The sequence below is a fragment of the Diplotaxodon limnothrissa genome, linkage group LG23 (assembly GCF_057381915.1).
Source record: "Diplotaxodon limnothrissa isolate DT_005_m linkage group LG23, D_limnothrissa_male_GT1.1, whole genome shotgun sequence".
Classification (NCBI taxonomy): Eukaryota; Metazoa; Chordata; class Actinopteri; order Cichliformes; family Cichlidae; genus Diplotaxodon; species Diplotaxodon limnothrissa.
In genome coordinates, this window is record NC_140617.1 from 24,115,992 (window position 1) to 24,134,782 (window position 18,791).

The 18,791-nt window shown below is 41.6% G+C and overlaps 2 protein-coding genes across 3 annotated transcripts; both read left to right on the forward strand.

The window, feature by feature from the left end:
• Positions 1 to 1,208: 1,208 nt before the first annotated feature.
• lancl1 (LanC antibiotic synthetase component C-like 1 (bacterial)) lies at positions 1,209 to 11,052 on the forward strand. Of its 2 annotated transcripts, none has more exons than XM_085347392.1 (10): positions 1,209 to 1,266; positions 1,597 to 1,743; positions 1,833 to 1,950; positions 2,932 to 3,142; positions 3,968 to 4,115; positions 4,263 to 4,409; positions 4,815 to 4,997; positions 7,204 to 7,380; positions 8,161 to 8,233; positions 10,355 to 11,052. In XM_085347392.1, exons 2-10 carry the CDS (start codon positions 1,657 to 1,659, stop codon positions 10,429 to 10,431), a joined length of 1,221 nt encoding a protein of 406 aa, XP_085203518.1. In that variant the 5' UTR covers positions 1,209 to 1,266; positions 1,597 to 1,656; the 3' UTR covers positions 10,432 to 11,052. The 2 variants fall into 2 exon arrangements, with proteins under 2 accessions (XP_085203518.1, XP_085203519.1); XM_085347393.1 differs by having other exon boundaries at positions 1,229 to 1,274.
• A 4,115-nt stretch (positions 11,053 to 15,167) lies between these two features.
• Positions 15,168 to 17,800, forward strand: mylz3 (myosin, light polypeptide 3, skeletal muscle). Its single transcript, XM_085348773.1, has 6 exons — positions 15,168 to 15,250; positions 15,617 to 15,644; positions 16,898 to 17,041; positions 17,123 to 17,293; positions 17,398 to 17,475; positions 17,565 to 17,800. Exons 1-6 carry the CDS (start codon positions 15,248 to 15,250, stop codon positions 17,591 to 17,593), a joined length of 453 nt encoding a protein of 150 aa, XP_085204899.1. The 5' UTR covers positions 15,168 to 15,247; the 3' UTR covers positions 17,594 to 17,800.
• The last annotated feature ends 991 nt before the right edge of the window (positions 17,801 to 18,791 follow it).

Below are 18,791 nucleotides of genomic sequence, written 5' to 3' on the forward strand. Positions count from 1 at the left end.
TCTGCAGAAGGTCAAGAGCAGATTGGTGGCACATGATGTTTCCATGGTAGCAGTTTGTGTGACCTGCGCTACACCTCGTGCCCATGCATTTAGGCCTTTCTATTTATATTGGAAGTCATTAGACTCACCAGTGTGGAGTCTTTAATCATAAAATTACAAAAAAGGTGACAAGATTAGCTGAGGCGGGTTCACTGACGTAGGCGACTGTGACTGAGCAATTACCATAAAGATCTGATGATGGGCTGAAATGCCTGGGATTAGACACCTGTGTGACAGTCACTCTAAACTCCTAAATAAGGTTGTTGGTGCAGTTTTCTGACTGCGGAAACACTGATGTTTATCAGGCCATAAATCACCACTTAATTCATGGTGAAGTTAAACTGTATCTAATGGCACTGGGACACAGCTTAGCAGAGGTAATTAAAACTAAAAGCGAGGAGTGGAAGTAGGCTGCACAACTCACTGTATCATTTTCCTTTAATAAACGCACCATGGCATGTTAGATCCTCCTAGGATTATGGTACATTTAAACTGCACAAGAACTCCAGGGATCTCAGTGTGTCCAGTTAGGAAGTGCACAGTGTTGTGAACCAATTTCAGCAGCTTTGGTGAAAATGAATCTGACAGCTGGTGCACTGGACAGGCAACAACACAACCCCCAGAAGGGTAATGGTGTTACAGGAAGAGACCATTTCTCCCTCCTTATTCCTCCTGATTCATCTTTTTCTAGTTCTGCTTATTGCTAGTGTCCTTGTTAGTGTTGGTAGTCCTGTTTTAGACTGTTTAAAAAGTAGGACATTTTCAATGAATCAACAAAAATATTTTTATATTTACAGGACAGTCTAGGCAATGAGCAACCAGAGGCTTTCTTCTTCTTCTTTTTGTAATTTTACAAATTTCTTTCATACAATTTAAGCCCAAAGAGTCATGCTGATAGAGTAGATCAGCTTTATCAGTTGAAAAACTGAGAAACTGAGTTGAAACTGCACTTCTTTTTCGTATATTAAGATATCTCCGGGATTATATGTGTACTTAACCTCATGTACACTGACAGAAAGGGGAGTTTCTGGCACACTTCAGATCAAACTGCGCTGTGTAGGTGGCTCACGCCACGATACAAAATGAGTTTGACGTCCCTGAGTTTCTGAGCTGCAGTACCACTCCTGCCGCAGGAGGTGTCAGTAGTGAGCAAAGCAGTGCGGATGTACCGTCAGCTAAAAGTGAAGACAAAGAAGAGTAAACACCAACAGTGCAGCGCTTGCAAAGGTACCAAGGTGCAAATTTCTATTTTATTTTCTCACCCTGTCATAATTTGAAGGTATAAAGTCGTTCATTACTTTATAACAACATAACCTTGCAGCTAGCGGCTAATGTTAGCAGCTAGCTTCAGCTGCGTAATCAGAAGCAGCGTAGTTGAGCTTAGCTGTCATGAGTTGGTGTGTGGGGGTGTGGAGCTCTGCCTAGCAGGCTCGATGCTCCGTGTTGTTTTATATTCTATGTTACAGGATCGATAATTTGCTATTTTTAGTCTTGCTTCTATTACACGATCTTCGTCTGTGCTTCTTGCGGCTTTTACATTGCCTCTTTTCCCTGCAGATTATTTTCTGACCCAGATAAAATAAAAAACAGCGCAGCAGCAGTAACAAGGCTCTGAAAATGGACACAAGAGCCTTGAAGAATCCCTACCCCGACTATGATGGGAGCCTCGCATCCACACAGGCGTTTTTTGACTTTCAGGGAAAGGTAATGCATTAAAAAGAAGTGTGCGAGCATGTCTTTCATGTCCACCATGATATTTACAGTTTTTGTTTTGTATTTTTTTAAACCCTTAGCTCACACCAGAGTTTGCCCAGCGGCTGAGCAGCAAGATCAGCGAGCTGTTAGGTGTCATGGAGAATGGGCTTAGGTCTGCTGATCCCAGAGACTGCACTGCTTACACTGGCTGGGCAGGTGATGATAGCATTACACAGCTGGATAAATAAGTCAAGTAGCAGGGAAATGCACGTAACTGTGCACATGCTGTGAGACTGTTCTGCCGTTTACCTGTATGCAGCTTTACTTCAGTGAGACCTTCTTTTTTTTAATGTGGACTACTAATGAACATGAATTATTGTGTAATTATGTCTTCCAACAGACTGATACCTTCTTCTAAACGTAATTAATTAATTAATAATACATATGAGCGAGTGCCGTGGTGCCATTTAGCATAACCTTTAACCTCCACTAACTTAACTCCACTAACTGCATGTCTTTGGACTGTGGGCAGTCTTGTCTTTTGACCACGCATACACAGAGAGAACATCCAAACTCCACACAGAAAGTCTCCGGCCAGATGGTGGATTCAAACCCTGGACCTTCTTGCTAAGCCAACATTAAGCCAGCTAATGTTAGGCTTGAGTGTCCTAAAAATCATACTTTGTCTCCAATAAACAGTAGTTTTATAAGAGTTGTTTAAGTGTCCAGGTACAACAATGTTAGAGCTGCTTTAAAGAACATTTTGGTAAGGCTTGCTAACAGCAGCTAGCAGAGGCTAACAGCAGCAAAAACAGCAGTGCTTGGAAAAGTTCAGGATATCCTCAACAACTCACCTCAGTATCACTGTCATTAGACAGAAGGGGGCTTAATGGACTCATATTAGACTTTTACAGCCTCTCAGAGTAAATAAAGGTGGACACTTGTTCTTCGTCTTGAATAGCATTGACAGCTGAGGTAAACAGTACAAATACATTCAGTACAAATAAATGGCAGCCAGAGTTGTTTGTCCTAAAGCAGCGATGGTAGCTAGGATTATGCAATTGAAATGGGAGGGCTAAGAAAACAAAACTCAGTTGACTGAAATCTACTAGCATCTAATTGCAAGATACAGTATACCTTTAAATTAAGAAAAAATTTTGGGGCGCTTTCCAAACTTTCAACATTGTGTCTTAAAAGGCATCGCCCTGCTCTATCTGCACCTCCATGATGTGTTCAGGGAGCCCTCGTTCCTTCACAAAGCTCTCGAGCATGTCACCCAGAGCCTCAAGTGCCTGACCCGGCGCCATGACGTCACCTTCCTGTGTGGGGATGCGGGGCCGCTGGCCGTGGCTGCTGTCGTCTTCTATCGCCTTCAGAGAGTGCAAGAGAGCGACGAGTGCATCAACAGGTCAGCCTCATATAAGTCGGTATAAGTAATGAATTTAGGTGTACATTAAAGTGTACTACGTAACCACCACTGTGTCTGCAGCAGTTTTCTCCTTTCTTGGGAGGTTTCTCTTTAGGAAAATGTGTTTTGATGCCAGATTTCTTCTCCTGTTTGACAGGCGATAGTTTTCCTGGCCCAAAAAATGTCAAATGCACTAAAGAAAATACTGAAAAAGGCTTTTTATTTTATGGATTTGCTGTGTAACGTCACTCCACTGTTACTGAAACGCTCTTTAGCACTCACATTTGCAGCATTGTTTCCCTGCAAAACCTCACCTCCTGTGAAAGACTTCTCCTTGAGAGTCTTCTGTTACAGGTTAGAGGCACGTCTGCCTCTGTGGGGATCTCCTCCATGATGTTGTGAAACACGTAGAGCACCAGTCTGAGCCTGTGAGCTGCAAAAAGAAACATTTTGTCCCTGTTAATAATTTAGACCCCCACCCCCCCTCCGTAGCCATTAAAATATGCAGTTTGTATAGCCTACATCATTGTGTTGCGTGCCAGCATGTTTTCTTCAATACAACTGCACTTAGTATTATTGAGGCTATTACAGCTTTATTAAGTATCTGCAGTATGAATCAAATGCACTCGAATGGAGCTGATTGGACCAGTTTAATTTCCAGCTTAATGGTCCGGATCTAGTTCATTTAACTGCCGGAGCAGGAATCGCATTTATGATATAATTAATTGTACGCGCTTATAGGTCGTCATAAATAGAAGGTCTATTTTAAGATGTGGTTCAGTGGTGCAAAAAATCTGTCACAAACTTCCTGTGCCTCTCCACCAGGCTGATGCAGTACCACCAGACGGTGGTGAAGGGTTCGGGCGGGCTGCCAGACGAGCTGCTGTATGGGCGGGTGGGCTACCTCTACTCACTGGTCTTCATCAACCAGCAGCTTGGAAAAGACAGGATTCCAGATGGATACATCCAACAGGTGATTCAGAAACAGTGCGCTCAGTCCAAAGTTTTTTATTTTGTTGTATTTTCTTTGTGAGAGCGACAGTTGCCATAGAAACCTCTAGGTTTAAACCATTTTCTCTCATTTATCTCCACTAATTTATATTTTTGCTTCTTTCCGCAGATCACCCAGGCTGTGCTGGAATCGGGTGAGCACCTCAGTAGGAAGTTCCGGGTCCAGAACCAGAGCCCCCTGATGTACGAGTGGTACCAGGAGCAGTATGTGGGGGCCGCCCACGGCCTGGCTGGCATCTACTACTTCCTCATGCAGGTGGAACAGGATCCTGGTTTTAGATGCAAGTGGAGTAGTCTTGTGCTTGTGCAGGCCGTATGGGAAATAATTTTCTGTGGTTTTGCAGTAATTCGGTGTATGCACTTTCATTCGAAGGGATCTATGGCTGCACCAAGAACTCTGAAAGCTGAAGTTATTAAATTTTCAGTTCTAAGAATCAAAGAAAACATACAAATCCCTCTCCTCGTTTAAGAAGCCAAGCCTGCAAATATTTGTTATGCCATCTAAAAAGTTAATTATGCTAGCTCCAAAGTTAACTTTCTAATAAGTGCTCTTGTGCAGAAGCTAATCTGTCTGTTTCCAGGGTACCTCACGCTCTACCAAAGTTGCCACCTGTCACCTTTTTTTCCCTCCGCTGAACTTGATCTTACCCCTCCTTCACAGCCTGGCTTTGTGTTCTCGGAGGAGCTCGTGCACAGGCTGGTGAAACCCAGCGTCGACCACGTCTGCCGTCTTAAGTTCCCCTCGGGAAACTACCCTCCCTGCATGGGGGACGATCGAGACCTGCTGGTGCACTGGTGCCACGGATCTCCGGGGGTCGTGTACATGCTCCTGCAGGCCTACAAGGTAAAGACTGAGAGCTTGAAAATTTGATTACTCATTTGCAGAAAGAAACAGTGAGTCTGTTCAGTCTGTTTGTGTACCAGGTCCTACATGAAACTGCATTTAGTTAGTCTGTTCACCGGAACAGTGTTAAGCAGAAAAGTCAGCAGTTGGCTAAAAGTAATGCATAAAAGTGCAGTTGTATGGATGTTGTTAGGGTTCAAATATTGAGGAGGGATACAGGAGGAATTCCAAAATAACAACACTGATCCAGCCGGGTGGAGTCAAACGATGATTTTACTGAACACGCGTGGAGACATGAACACTGTTACACAATCAGCATCGATCTCTCTCGAACAATACACAATCAGTTGTTTTTATACCATCAGGGAAATTTATAACGCCCCCTCATGCGTTAAGCAGATACAATATATGCATACGTCAAATCAAAACCACAATGACTTTTAACACAGTTTGCAAAACAACATCGCCTTGTCTCCATCCCAGGTGTCTTCCTGTCGCTGCCGGACGCTCGCTTATCGTCTGGAACATCAGGCACACATTCTGCAACAAACTGTTCTTTTGCAGGCACAATTTTGCAGTTGCAAGCTTTTACAAAATATTATTTGAACCTTCACCTACCCCTGAGTCTAACTGCTGTGTAAGTGTGTGTATGTGTACGTGTGTGTGTGTGTGTGCGTGTGCGTGTGTGGCTCGACCTCACACGAACTTTGTCTTATGAGAAGAGAGGCCAATTCTCATGTGCATAATAACCTAACTGAAACTATATTTGTAATATGTTGAATAAATGTTTTAATCAAGAACTTCTACTAAAAGCTTAATCAAAAGATATAAATGTATAAAAGACAATAATGAATAACCTGGTTATTCAAATAGCATCCTCCCAACAGCTCCTCAAAGTAACTTACACTTAGACTCTGCTTTAGTTCCACTTTCACAAGCACACTCTGCAAAAGCCTGCGCTTCCTGTCTACTTTGGCACAGAGTGTACTCAGAGTTAGGCCTTTCTTTTATAACCCAACAGAATCAGCACATACACATTTAAGATTATAACAAGCATTCAAAAGCATTTAAGATTATTGATTTAACTCAACAGTTTAAAGTGGTTATAGCTGCACCTGTAATAAAGGCTAATTGGGTACCAATATGTTTAAACATCTGAATACAATATCAATATTAATTATTAATGCAATGGTAATGATGATGATTATTAACAATAGCAGCAAAATATTTCTCTAATCCCCACAATGTGTTAGCTGTAAGTATGAATTTAAAGATTAAACTGCATTAATATTTTTGTTAACTGTCCATAAAATTAAATAGTTAAAATGCATAACTGTGCAAAAGTTTTGAGCCATCTTTCAGCTCATTATATTTTGCTCCTTGTCGGCACCTATTTCCAGATTTCCTAGCAACATATAATGAAATGAGGGGTGGCTCAAGACTTTTGCACAGTACTTTAGCTAGGTGAACTGGTGGATAAGCAGTTCACCTGTCATACTGTCATTATATTAATGCTGCTATCCTGTATATATTGTACATACTATTGTTTGAGTACTTACGATTGTTTTTTTGTACTTTTTATATTTTACATTTATATTTATTATTGAAACTTGCACCAAGGGAGTGGCACTCCAATTTCGTTGTACTCTGTACAATGACAATAAAGGCTATTCTATTCTATTCTATTCTATTCTATTCATACCAGTCACTAAACATTGTGGGCAGCTGTTAACTGGAATAGTCACTAAAAGCTGCGGGTAAAGGGTTGAAATAAGTTGTTACTTATGGATGGTTATAAACAGTTAGCTAAGCCTAACTGACAAATTAAAGGGGTTCTGTGGGGTACTTTGTTAAAAACCACTGTCTGAGAAACACAGGGGTCATCGAAAGACTCATAGTGCCATCTTGTGGTGAAGTAGAGTCATGTTTTAATCTCATAAAATTCTCCCTTTTCTGTCTAAATTGAATAATATTGCCAATGAATGACATTTAAAGGACAAACAGTCCTCACAGAACATATCCACAGAACAGTTTATTTGTAGTATTTCTTAACTTATCGTGCTACATGAGACAGAGGGTATCGTTTATACAGTACCGCTGAGGTTCTCTTTTTAACTTGGAGGTTTTTTTTAATTCAGATCTCACAGAAATCAAGATCTGCTTTATGCTTATCACAGTTAAGATGATGACATGTCCCTCATTCCAGGCTTTCAGAGTTCCTCAGTACCTGGGCGATGCTCTGCAGTGCGGGGAGGTGGTGTGGTGGTACGGCCTGCTGAAAAAGGGCTACGGCCTGTGCCACGGCGCGGCTGGTAACGCCTACACTTTCTTGGCGTTGTACCGGCATACGCAGGATCCGAAGCACCTGTACAGAGCCTGCATGGTGAGAGGACATAAAAGCTCTTTAATAATGTAATCACTCCTGGGCTGCAGCGGCCAGTCGTCTGATCAAATAACCGCAAATATTAATTGCGTCGCACCAGCAGTGCATCCATCATAATTAGTGTCCAAAGGCTTGATTAATGCCTCCACTGTCTGACGCTGTAGAGTTATGACTAGGGGTTCCTCATAAGAGCAGGATGTTTTTTATCCCTGAAATTTTAATGTGTTTGTAGAAAGCCACGAGAAGTCCTTTTATAATTCCATTTTTGAGTCTCTGTCGCGTCCTCCCTCGACGCTCAACGACTTTGATGTGAGACGCAAAAGTCATATTGAACTTCAGTTCAAAGCTTAACCAATCAGAACGTAGTTGGTCACTCGCCAGCCCTAAAATTGAAAATTATTCCAGAAACGATGGGCATGTGAGAGGCAGGGCCTTTTATGTTTATTGACAGCAGGTCGGTCGCTGTCTGTGCGAGTTGGCGTCAAAGCGTGGCTCGCTAGCCGCTAGCGAGCTGGTCTTGGATGCACTCCAGATGGCGAGAGTTCCACATGTGCTTTCATTAATATGAATCTATTCATAGATGGAAATAGACTCTTCAGATGTGTTGCCTGCCTCCAAGCACAACATTGTGGTCGTAATCCGATACATCGACAGATGCTCGGATTTCACAGAGAAGGGCCCGATTTTTAGGACTTGTTGACATTTGCTCGCTGTTCTCCGGAGACGGATCAGCGGTCCAGTGTCATTACTGTTGTAACATTACTTTCTCTTTCGCTGCAGTTTGCAGACTGGTGTATGAACTACGGCAAACATGGATGTCGGACACCAGACACTCCCTTCTCTCTCTTTGAAGGTAATGCATAATGGCAGATCCAACCTTCCAAAAATATCATGTTATGCACAAAAGGGCATTTTTTAAGTTTTTGTTACATGTGTCACAGATTACAAGGTAAACTAAGCACTACATTTTTAGTGATGCCATTTTTCTGGGTTTGGTACATTGTTAGATATTTAAGACTTGCTGTTGCCAGGTTGCAGGCATGGCTTACATTGTAGTAAGAATTACAAGTGCAAATAAATGAGTCATGCTGTGAGATTACAGGAGTAGTGCAGTGGAAATTGAATAAGATTATTTTGAAAGGAGCTAAATTGGCTTCTGTGGTAAGAAATATGAACTTGTAATCACAGCCAGCTGCTTCACACATGTTCATCTGTCCCTCACACATAAATGCACAATGTACTGCCAGAAGTATTCACTCGTCTGCCTTCACAAACACATGAACTTGAGCGACATCCCATTCTTAACCCATCGGGTTTAATATGATGTCAGATCATGCTTTCGCAGCTATAACAGTTTCAACTCTTCCTGGAAGTCTTTCCACAGGTTTAGGAGTGTTTATGGGAATTACTGACCGTTCTTCCAGAAGCACATTTGTGAGGTCAGACACTGATGTTGGACTAGAAGGCCTGGCTCACAGTCTCCGCTCTAATTCATCCCAAAGCTGTTCTGTCGGGTTAAGGTCAGCACTCTGTGAAGGCCAGTCAACTTCTTCCACACCAAACGTGCACATCCATGTCTTTATGGACCTTGCTTTGTTCACTGGTGTGCAGTCACGTTGGAACAGGAAGGGTCCATCCCCAAATTGTTCCCACAAAGTTAGGAGCATGACATGGTCAAAATGTCTTTGTAGTCTGAAGCATTAAGATTTCTTTTTATGGGAACCAAGGGGCCAAGCTCAACTTCTGAAAGACAAGCCCACACCTTGGCCCCCCCTCCACCAAACTTTACACTTGGCACAGTGAAGTTCATGGAGTACCATTCCCCTGGCAACCGCCCAACCAAGAGTGGATGGAGAAGTGTGATTCGTCACTCCAGAGAACACGTCTCAGCGTGGAAACCAATTCCATAAAGCTCTCTCCATACTGTTCTTGAACTAATCAGAAGCCACATGAAGTTTGGAGGTCTGTAGCGATTGACTGTGCAAAACGTTGGTGACCTCTGCGCACCATCCACTTCAACGCACTCTACCATCTACCACTCGATGTCTGAGTTGTTAGCATTCCCAATTGCTTCCATTTTGCTATAATCCCACTAACAGCTGACTGTGGAATATTTAGTAGTGAGGAACTTTCACGACTGGACTTGTTGCACACATGCCATCTTATCACAGTACCACTCTGGAAGTCACTGAGCTGCTAGAAGCAGTCTGCAGGCCTAGGTGTTTGATTTTATACACCTGTTGCCATGGTGTTACAGGAAAAATGATTCTATGTTTCTTTACCTTCTTTTAAATGTACAAAGATGCCTTTTGTCTGCCCTTTGCCTATGGTTAGATTACTGTTACTGTTACTTTTGGAACACCTGATTTTGAATGGGTGAGTGAATACTTTCTGCAGTGCAGTGTTAAAGCAGCCAGGGTTGCAGGTTTAACAAAAAGGGTACAAATATCAGCTTTCTAATAATTACATCAACCAAACTGATTCTCTGTTACTAAGTGAATGTAGAAAACTGATAAGCTGCCTTACCAAGGTCAGTTTTCAGTGGTAGTGGATGTATCCACTGCAATATTAAATTATGAGATAATGCTATAGTTATATTTGTGTACAACACACAGACGAATGTGTTTTTATTAGAGAAACATATAAATAAAATACCAGAATCTTCAGTCTTTGGATTTCTGCCCCAACAGCAGAAACGTGGTGGAGAGGTTCAGTTCAGTCTCTAGCAACAGCAGTCAGCTCCAGCTGTCTGGGTAGTCTGTTTTAGAGACGATTCAAAGTCCTGCTTTGGTAATCATTCAAATATAACTGTATAAAAAAACCCATAATGACTCATAAGTAAAGTATATAATTCATCTGATAGGAATAAGTGATACATGCATGAGACCACAGCTAGCTGACTGGGGAGGCCATATTATTGGTCGTGTATCTACGGAAACTAAACTAACTAAACAGTGTCCCTTCTTCTTATCAGGCATGGCAGGAACCATCTACTTCCTGGCTGACCTTCTGCATCCAATGAGCGCCCGCTTCCCGGCCTTTGAGGTGTAGAAAGTGTCTGCGGGTAATGATCCCAGACCCACACTGGAAATCATTGAATAAGAAGACCCACACCGCTCTGCTCTTTGTCACACATGGGCACCGCAGTCATGACGGCTGGCTTTTAATTCAACATTCAGACATTGTGCCATGTTTTTCCTGCTTTTCCCACCTGGAAACGTCATGTGTTATTAACAATACATTTCCTGTAATGTTTTGGAAACGTGTCAAGGTTGTGAGCTTCCCTAGCATGCCCCAGCAACTCCTGCTCTGTGAACTAAAAGGAAGGGAACTAATTTTAAAATGAAAACATGGGAAAGCTGACTGTAATTTTTTTTTAGCACTTAGCTGTATATATCTGTCTGCTCTCTGTAAGTTTAAATGCTTTTGTTTTCTATTGTCTTTTTTGGGTGTAGAAATGTCTGGTGCAATGCTCCGTTGCGTTGCACCAGACGTAACGCAGCTGCCTAGTTTGTCGATGTTGTGCAGCGGTGAAGAAAAAGCACAGAGGGGCAGCAGAGAGCCACAAAGTTCACTCAGTGGTGACTTCATTAGCAGTGTATTTATATCTCATCAGATGTTTGTTTGTTTTTTCATTATCATTTGGTGTATGCAAGCAAAGTTTGGGTTTAAACTGGCTTTAAGTGATAAATATTGTATTGCAATGAGTTGAATTTTCTCTTTTTCTTCCTCTGTGGGACCATTAGCTCATCTAATCCAGTCTTTTCCATATAAGGCTCATGTACCAAGCAGCAACACAATGCCATCTCTCTTTTTTAAGCTCCCTGCCAGAGCTTCTTTATGACCCACGGCCAGCTTGGTAGGAGGAGGTGGTGAAGGGGGAGGTGGCTACTGTACCAGGGAGTCTTGAGACCTCAGTCTTCGCAGAGCAAACGCAGCGTAGGAGAAACTCAATACCACCAGTGGGAATGAGAGTAAAAATAGAGCTCATCTGTCCAGGAGGGGAGTGGTCTCCAAAGGCATGTGCTTCACTGTGGTTCACGCGCTCCTACAAGTATCTTCCAACGTGTCCGTTCTGATGCTCAGCAGCTGATTGCTTTGTGTTACATAGACGATGACAACTTAGGCAGCCTAGCAGCACTATAAGTGTCTTTCCTTCCTTTTGGACCTACTTTAGAGAAAACATTTATTCTATTTTAACAATCGTGTATATATATATATATATATATATATACTTGTCCAAAAGGCCAAAAAATGTTTATGGAAATCTGCTGTATTCTTACAACTGGTTGTACTTAAGGAAGATCATAAGCATGTAGTAATGTGCAAAAGTCTTGTTCCATCCCTCAATTCCCGGTGTTTAAGGCAAAAACAGAGTTTGTACAATTCTATCGAGCTTGAAAGTCAATATTTGGTGTGACCACCTTTATTCTTCAGTACAGTCTGAACTATTTTAGGCAGGCTTTCTTGTTATTTCTTTAAGTCGTCTTCAGGAATAGTTCTCCAGACTTCTTGAAGGACATTCAAAGCTCTTCTTTGGATGTTTAAGGACATGACTTTTAAATCTTGTCCATCTGTAGTTGATTTTTCAGGCCTGACACTTCTGCTTTGGTCCTCGACTCCAGTTTCCTCAAATCTTTTAAGGATATCCTGCACACCATATGCACTGGAGACCTATTGCTCAACACCAACTGACAGCAAGAAAGTCTCGCTCCTTGGAAGCAAAGTATTATAAATGACTTTTGCACAGTACTGTAGCTGGTATTTATACATAATTGGCATATTTTTCATTAATAAGTTTATATTAATGAAACACGCAGGCATATATAGTCTCCCTCACCTAAACCAATCTGCCCTGAGCCTTCTACAACACTCAGTGTTAACACACAGGGATCACTGCTTCTAGGCTGTTACCCACGTGGAGTCACATGTATGTGACAGCAGAGATGAGCATAAATTTAACCTAAAAAAAAACCAAAACAGATTTCTTCTATGAAATTCACAGCTTTCTAAATTTTCAGAACATTTTATATTTGAAATAATAGTTTGTATCAATGGTACTGTCAAGTTGACAAGTAGACTTTCATAAGAACAATACTATACCAGAAAGACTGTACTGACAATACAGGCCCTGAGGCAGAAACCAAACCAGCAATAAGCACACCAGTTATCACTGACATAATTTGAACCAATGAACATGACTATAAAATGACCTGTGAACACCAGAGCCTCCTTGTTGTTTGGACCTATGTGTTGTTCCAAATAGAAAAAGAACTGCCAGAGGAACTGAACAATCTAAATTAAGGATGGAAAAAGGATACAAGAAGACTGGGCACCGACAGAAAGTCAGTCAAAGCACAGCTGCAGCAATAATCGTGCTAACCAGCAACTGACCTCCTAAAATGACACCATGGGCAGTGCATTACTTGCACAGTCTAGCTCTAAGAAAGCTAGCGCTTCAGATTTGGCACAGGGTTTATAAATGGAAATGGCTCACAACACATAGCATAATGCCATCCTCTATGGACGGCACCCTAAGCGAAAAAACACTGCTGGCTTTTTAAAGGAAAACTACAAGATTGAATTTTGCTAAAGAATTCCAAAAGAAGACTTCTGAAAGTTGGGCGCACGCGGTCCACAGACGATTACCATGTGAAAGGTTTTGGGAAGACTGGTAGATTGTGTATATACCAAAATGCTGGTTGACAGGATGGCTCCCAGTCTGCAGATGCCTAACAGAACAATGAGGAAACTGCCAGAATCACACTACAACCTGTCCTAGTATGTTGTCAGACTTGAATCCAATAATCGCCTTTTTAAAGAGAAAAGCAGAGCAGCTGAAATCAAAGAATATCAGGACTCTGTCAATACTGGCGTCCCTCTAAACAGACAGCAATGAACAAATTATTTTAAAAAATGAAAGATTCGTATGAATCTGACAGCCTCTAACCAATCAAAGACTCCTGTTATCTCTATTTTCCCTGTCTTGTCTCTATTTCTGCCTCCTTTTCTCAATTGGTTTTTTTTTTTGTTGCCTTCTTTGTGCCTGTTTCATGTAGCTGCTATGATGCTATATTACCTACTATCCAACTGTTTACTTTTAGGGTCTGGTCACTATCTCCTACCTTCATTTGTGGTTCTGCCCTGTGATACCAAACTAATTATCTAATTCGAACCAAGAGTCAAATTCTACCCAAACTGAACTGATTGGATTGGATGGATGGACGGACGGACGGACGGACGGATGGACGGACAGATGTCAGCACAACTTAGAGTTGGGAGGATGGATGGATTGATTCAATTAGATTTATTATTTATCCTTTCAGAAATTTGTGCTTCGGGGCGACTGTCAGACAAATAACCACAACAACAATATCACAGTTACAGACATTAAAGACATCTATGTCATCCCACATCATAACAAATATCACCTGGATGTGTTCAGCAGAGTTGTACAAGGTATAAACGACCTCGGGGCGCGAGGTCCTCACAAAGCTGGTGTACTGCTGTCTTGACTATGATGACTGTGTGTTACGTCTCTGTGAATGTCTCGCCCCGTCCCATCACTCATGACTCCCAAAGTTGGCACATACTATGCTGTTGCTGACCTCTTACTGCCCATGTTTACAAAGCCAACCGAGTTTGGTCTTATAAACTACAGAGAGTGGAAACACCAGACAATAAAAGAAAATTTTAAAATGCTTTCTACAGATAAACGATTAAAAAGAATCTCTATGCATCTATGAATCTAAACTGTTGGGTAATAATTGTATATGAGGATTAGTTACTATTACTTACATAAAGTAAGGATAACCTTGATGCTTTGAAATTGTGATTTGTAATAGGTGGGCTATAAATAACTTGAAAAATGAAACTGCACTTCGCAGAATCGCAGGTAATGATTTTAGATTTTTTTCCAGTTTTTTAAATTAAGTTTGTTACATCAAAAAATGCATCAAGAAATTCATTTATTAAGATTAATCTTATTGGTTCTTTCTGTTCCGCTGTCAGCACCATGGAGAGCTCTGCTGAAGATGGAAATGAAATTGACTTTTAAAAACGTCATTTATTGTGCTATGAATGTAGTTCTTAATAACATAACCTACATTATGTAAGCTTAACTTTGCTCCAGTGTATTTGCCTATTTATTAATGGACAAACTGATCAATTTTTAGTTAGTTGAAGCCAGCAAATCTGCACATTATGAATTTATTTGTTACTTGTCCTATTCTGAGGGTAGCGCTGTGAGAGCAGATCTTTTTAAGGTCTTTAGAATTGTTATAAAACCTGTTGTTTTCAGGTTATCTGCCACTCAGTGTCAATGTTTTTAACACATGCCTGAATGGAGTGAACTTTTCAAACGATTTTTTGCCCGGTTCTGTTATTTAACCATAAGAGGAGGAGCAGTGGGGCTGTTTAAAAATACCACCCTGTAAATGAGCTCCTCACACCTGGAGCCCTCCTCAAGTGAGCCTCAAGGAAGCTGAGTTTTCTGCATTTTCACTCACCAGCTGTACATCTCTTTCCAGAGGAGAGAAGTCTTAAGTGTCAATGCTGCCAAAAGCATTTCGGTTGAAATTGTAATGCATTCACAGACTCTTTGAAATCTTGCAACCGTTCTTTCAGCCTTCTAAAAATAGCCCTGTCCCCTTCTAAAGGCCTACTCCCACTGCTCCGAGGGCGTACAGCTCTCCTTTCCGTTTGCCCTAAGAAAGTTAAAGATGTTCCAATGTGTCATCTGATCTGCCCATTAGCATACGTGACATCACATGCCCGGAATAAATAAGAGGGGTGCTTTGACCATGGCTAAGGACCACACTGTCTTGGGACTTCAGCTTCTCATCTCCTCCAGCTCCTGCTCTCCAAAATGGTGTGTACGAACTTCTGTTTTGGACCTTTTGGGTGGGGCATTGCTGATGGAGTTACCTTTTTTTCCTTTTAATTGGTTTGGATATGAGCTCGATAATGACCCCAAAACTGAGACTTTTGCTAGTGAGGCAAAATGAAGACTGGCACCCAGGACTAGAGTCTTGGAATGCATTCACATGTCTATGTTTAATGTCTAAAAAGGCTAATATTCTAATGCAAAGAGGCCGTTTTAGAGTTTCAGCATCCATCATGTGTTCAGAATCCTTTGGACAGTTACATAAGCTGGATATACTCATTTTGTTTTTCTTTATTTCTCTGTATTCTGTGTGTTTGTGTATTTGTTAATGTGCCTTTTCAAATGTGACAGACTGAGTTCACACCGGACCAGATTGAGGGTAAGTGAAGAAAAAGAAAAAGAGAAATTTTGCCTCATATATGAAGGCACCAACCTCTCAATCAATGTGCTGGTAGGTATTTACGTCTAGCTTTTGCAATTGTCACACGAACCAAACTCTCAGAGTAGCTCCAGGCTTACTTAGATGAACTTTTAATCTGATTAAAGTGCTAGAAAAGTGGAAGCAGAGGATGAAGAGCGCCATGCCATTCTACCAACTTCTCCAGCTGTCGGGAAAGATTTCAGACATGTCTATTCTCAGCCTTGTCTTGCAAGTCGCCATTGTCCTTATTCAGAAGGGGCGTTAATCCTTAGGTCAGGGTTTAAGATGCAGTGCTGGTGGCATCAGCTTACACAAGAATCTGAATCACCCCATACCTTTTTTGTTTAACTGCCGAAAGACATGTCCTCTATAAACATGCCCTATGGGATATATTGGGGTCCCCATTTGGACATGGATACTTTTGTGTAGTTAAAACTCTTCCAGTTGTGTATCCTAGACTTGCAGGCAAACCTTTAACACGTTTTCAATCAGGCTTATTTGTTTAGTGCTGCTTCTGCACATTCTGGTACAGCTATACTATATGTCTAACATTAAGTTCCTTTCCAAGTTACGGTGTTAATTACGGCCCAGTCAGCATTCTTGGCTTTGACTGCACGGGGGGCCATGTCGCTATGTCTCTAAATGGCCTGCGTTTCTCTGTCAGGGTGTATCAGTTTGCACGCAATGTTGCTGTAAATGCAAGTGGAGGCAGGAATGTAGAAGGACGGGGTGGGTCGAGTGTGGTGGAAGGGTACAACTGCTGTTCAGAAGCCACACGAACACATTAATCTGTCAAAAAGGTCACTTTGAGTTCCTGGTGGGATTCACAGACATAGCCAACCATTGTCTGGGCCCCCAGTTGGTGCCTTCCTCTTCACAGCTGTCCCTCTCAATTAGCTGAGAACAATGACAGAATTATGTGGCTTTTACTGTCTTTAATCTTCCTCTACGTTGTGGCACTGTGCAACTGACATAGATGACTAGTAGTAACACTGTAATAGATAGAGTAGGAAATCCAAAGGGGATGGATCTAACACAGCAAAGAAAACATGGATGTCATGCCATAAAAATAATATCAATTATACCATTTGTATGGAACAAGAAAAAAGACTCTGGCAGACTTTTTTGTTTTAATTCTTCCTTATTGTTGAAGTCTTAACTATAAGTCCTGAAGAACTTGTACTCAACTTTGTTTCTCTCCTCCTGGCCAGACTTCAAGGAGGCTTTTGGTCTCTTTGACAGAGTTGGTGACAGCCAGGTGGCCTACAACCAGGTGGCTGACATCATGCGTGCTCTGGGCCAGAATCCCACCAACGGGTCCGTTAATAAGATTCTGGGCAACCCAACTGCTGACGGTGAGACATAAACTGTTTTTTCTAACACAAAAGAGCAGTCTGTGTCATGGTATGTGTAATAATTTGGTGTGCTATCAACAGACTTGGCCAACAAGAGGCTCAACTTCGACGCTTTCTTGCCTATGCTGAAGGAGGTCGACGCTCAACCCAAGGGAACCTATGATGACTACGTTGAGGGTCTGCGCGTCTTCGACAAGGAGGGCAATGGCACAGTTATGGGTGCTGAGCTGCGTATTGTGCTGTCCACTCTGGGTGAGCCTCCTAAATTTAGAAGCACACACATATAGTTTGCTTAGCATGCAATAGTGAGTGAAATGGGAAACATATCCCTGACATGGATCGTTGTGCATCCACAGGAGAGAAGATGAGTGAGCCAGAGATTGATGCCCTTATGGCCGGCCAGGAGGACGAGAACGGCAGTGTGCACTATGAGGGTAAGACCGGACTTCAAACCATTCCACTTCCTTTTTTTTTTTTTTTTTTGAATTTCCAGGAAGCTAAATATTTGAACTTCTTCCTGCAGCTTTCGTCAAGCACATCATGTCTGTGTAAGAGGCCAGCAGCGAGAGTGCTGAAGAAACTGTAGCTCGCCTACAGACAGCCCCACAGTGTTCGTGACATCTACACTGTTTCAAAGACCAACCACGGAAAGACAAGGACTATGTACAAGGGATGTTGAAGCACGCCCATTTTTTCATTTTGTTTATTTTGTTTTCTTTTTCATTTCGTCTCTCACCCTCCTCTCTTGGGACATCGCCATCACCTCTCCATTGTAGACCTCCATCACCCGGCCTCTACTTCCCCCCACTGGGGCGCGTCTCCACTCACCACATGGGGTGAGGAACGGGGGAAAAGGGGTGACCACTCATCAAGTGAGGGTAGATCCCTCCATTCCCACCGCCACCTCATTCAGTCACGCCATCACTGGCCCAGCAATGCCAAAGGTGCTGGAGAATGGTTGTGGTCAGAGCGCCAGAGCTCCCTCCTTCCCTGAAAAGTTGTATTTATTTTCACTCTCTTCATTTGAGAATAAACTTTTCCAACGTACATCCCATCTGGGTTGATTCTTGATCTTTCATTGCCCACATGCTTTTGTAGACTGCAGGTCTCAGATTGAAGAAATTTATGTAAAAAAGTTGATGCTTAACAAAAGGCTATGAATAAGATAGAGCCAAAAAAGAAAGCATAGATTATTAAATACATTTAAAAAGGAAAAGGGTCAGAAAGTGAATTAAGAACTGAAGAATTAGCTTTAAGTATAGCCAAGTAACTATAAACAATAAAATTGTTAAATATACATAATGAAACAATAATGGACACCGATGTGTAGCTAAAATAATCAGTTTGTAAATAATTCTGCAAAAATGTATATTAGCTAAAATTATGGAATAACAATACAACAGTCTAATTGTTCAACTGTTCAATTTTTTAACAATTAGGGTACAGTGAGCAAAGAATGATTAAACAGCTAAAAATCTATCCTAGATATACTGGGGTGATCGCTGTAATATGGTAGCTAGCTAAAATTATGAAAAAGCTATGGGATACTTCCATGTAGCTAGCAGTTCTATTGTTAGCTAACATTATAGTGGAAACACATAACAGTTTGGACACAGTTAAAAAAAAATTTAGCTAAATAAATTGGATTTCAATAGTAGTTATACTATAGCAGCTAGCTACTGAATTGGAAACAAAAACTAGAATTTACATTATTAGCTAACAGTACAAGCAAAATTGTTAGCAATATATA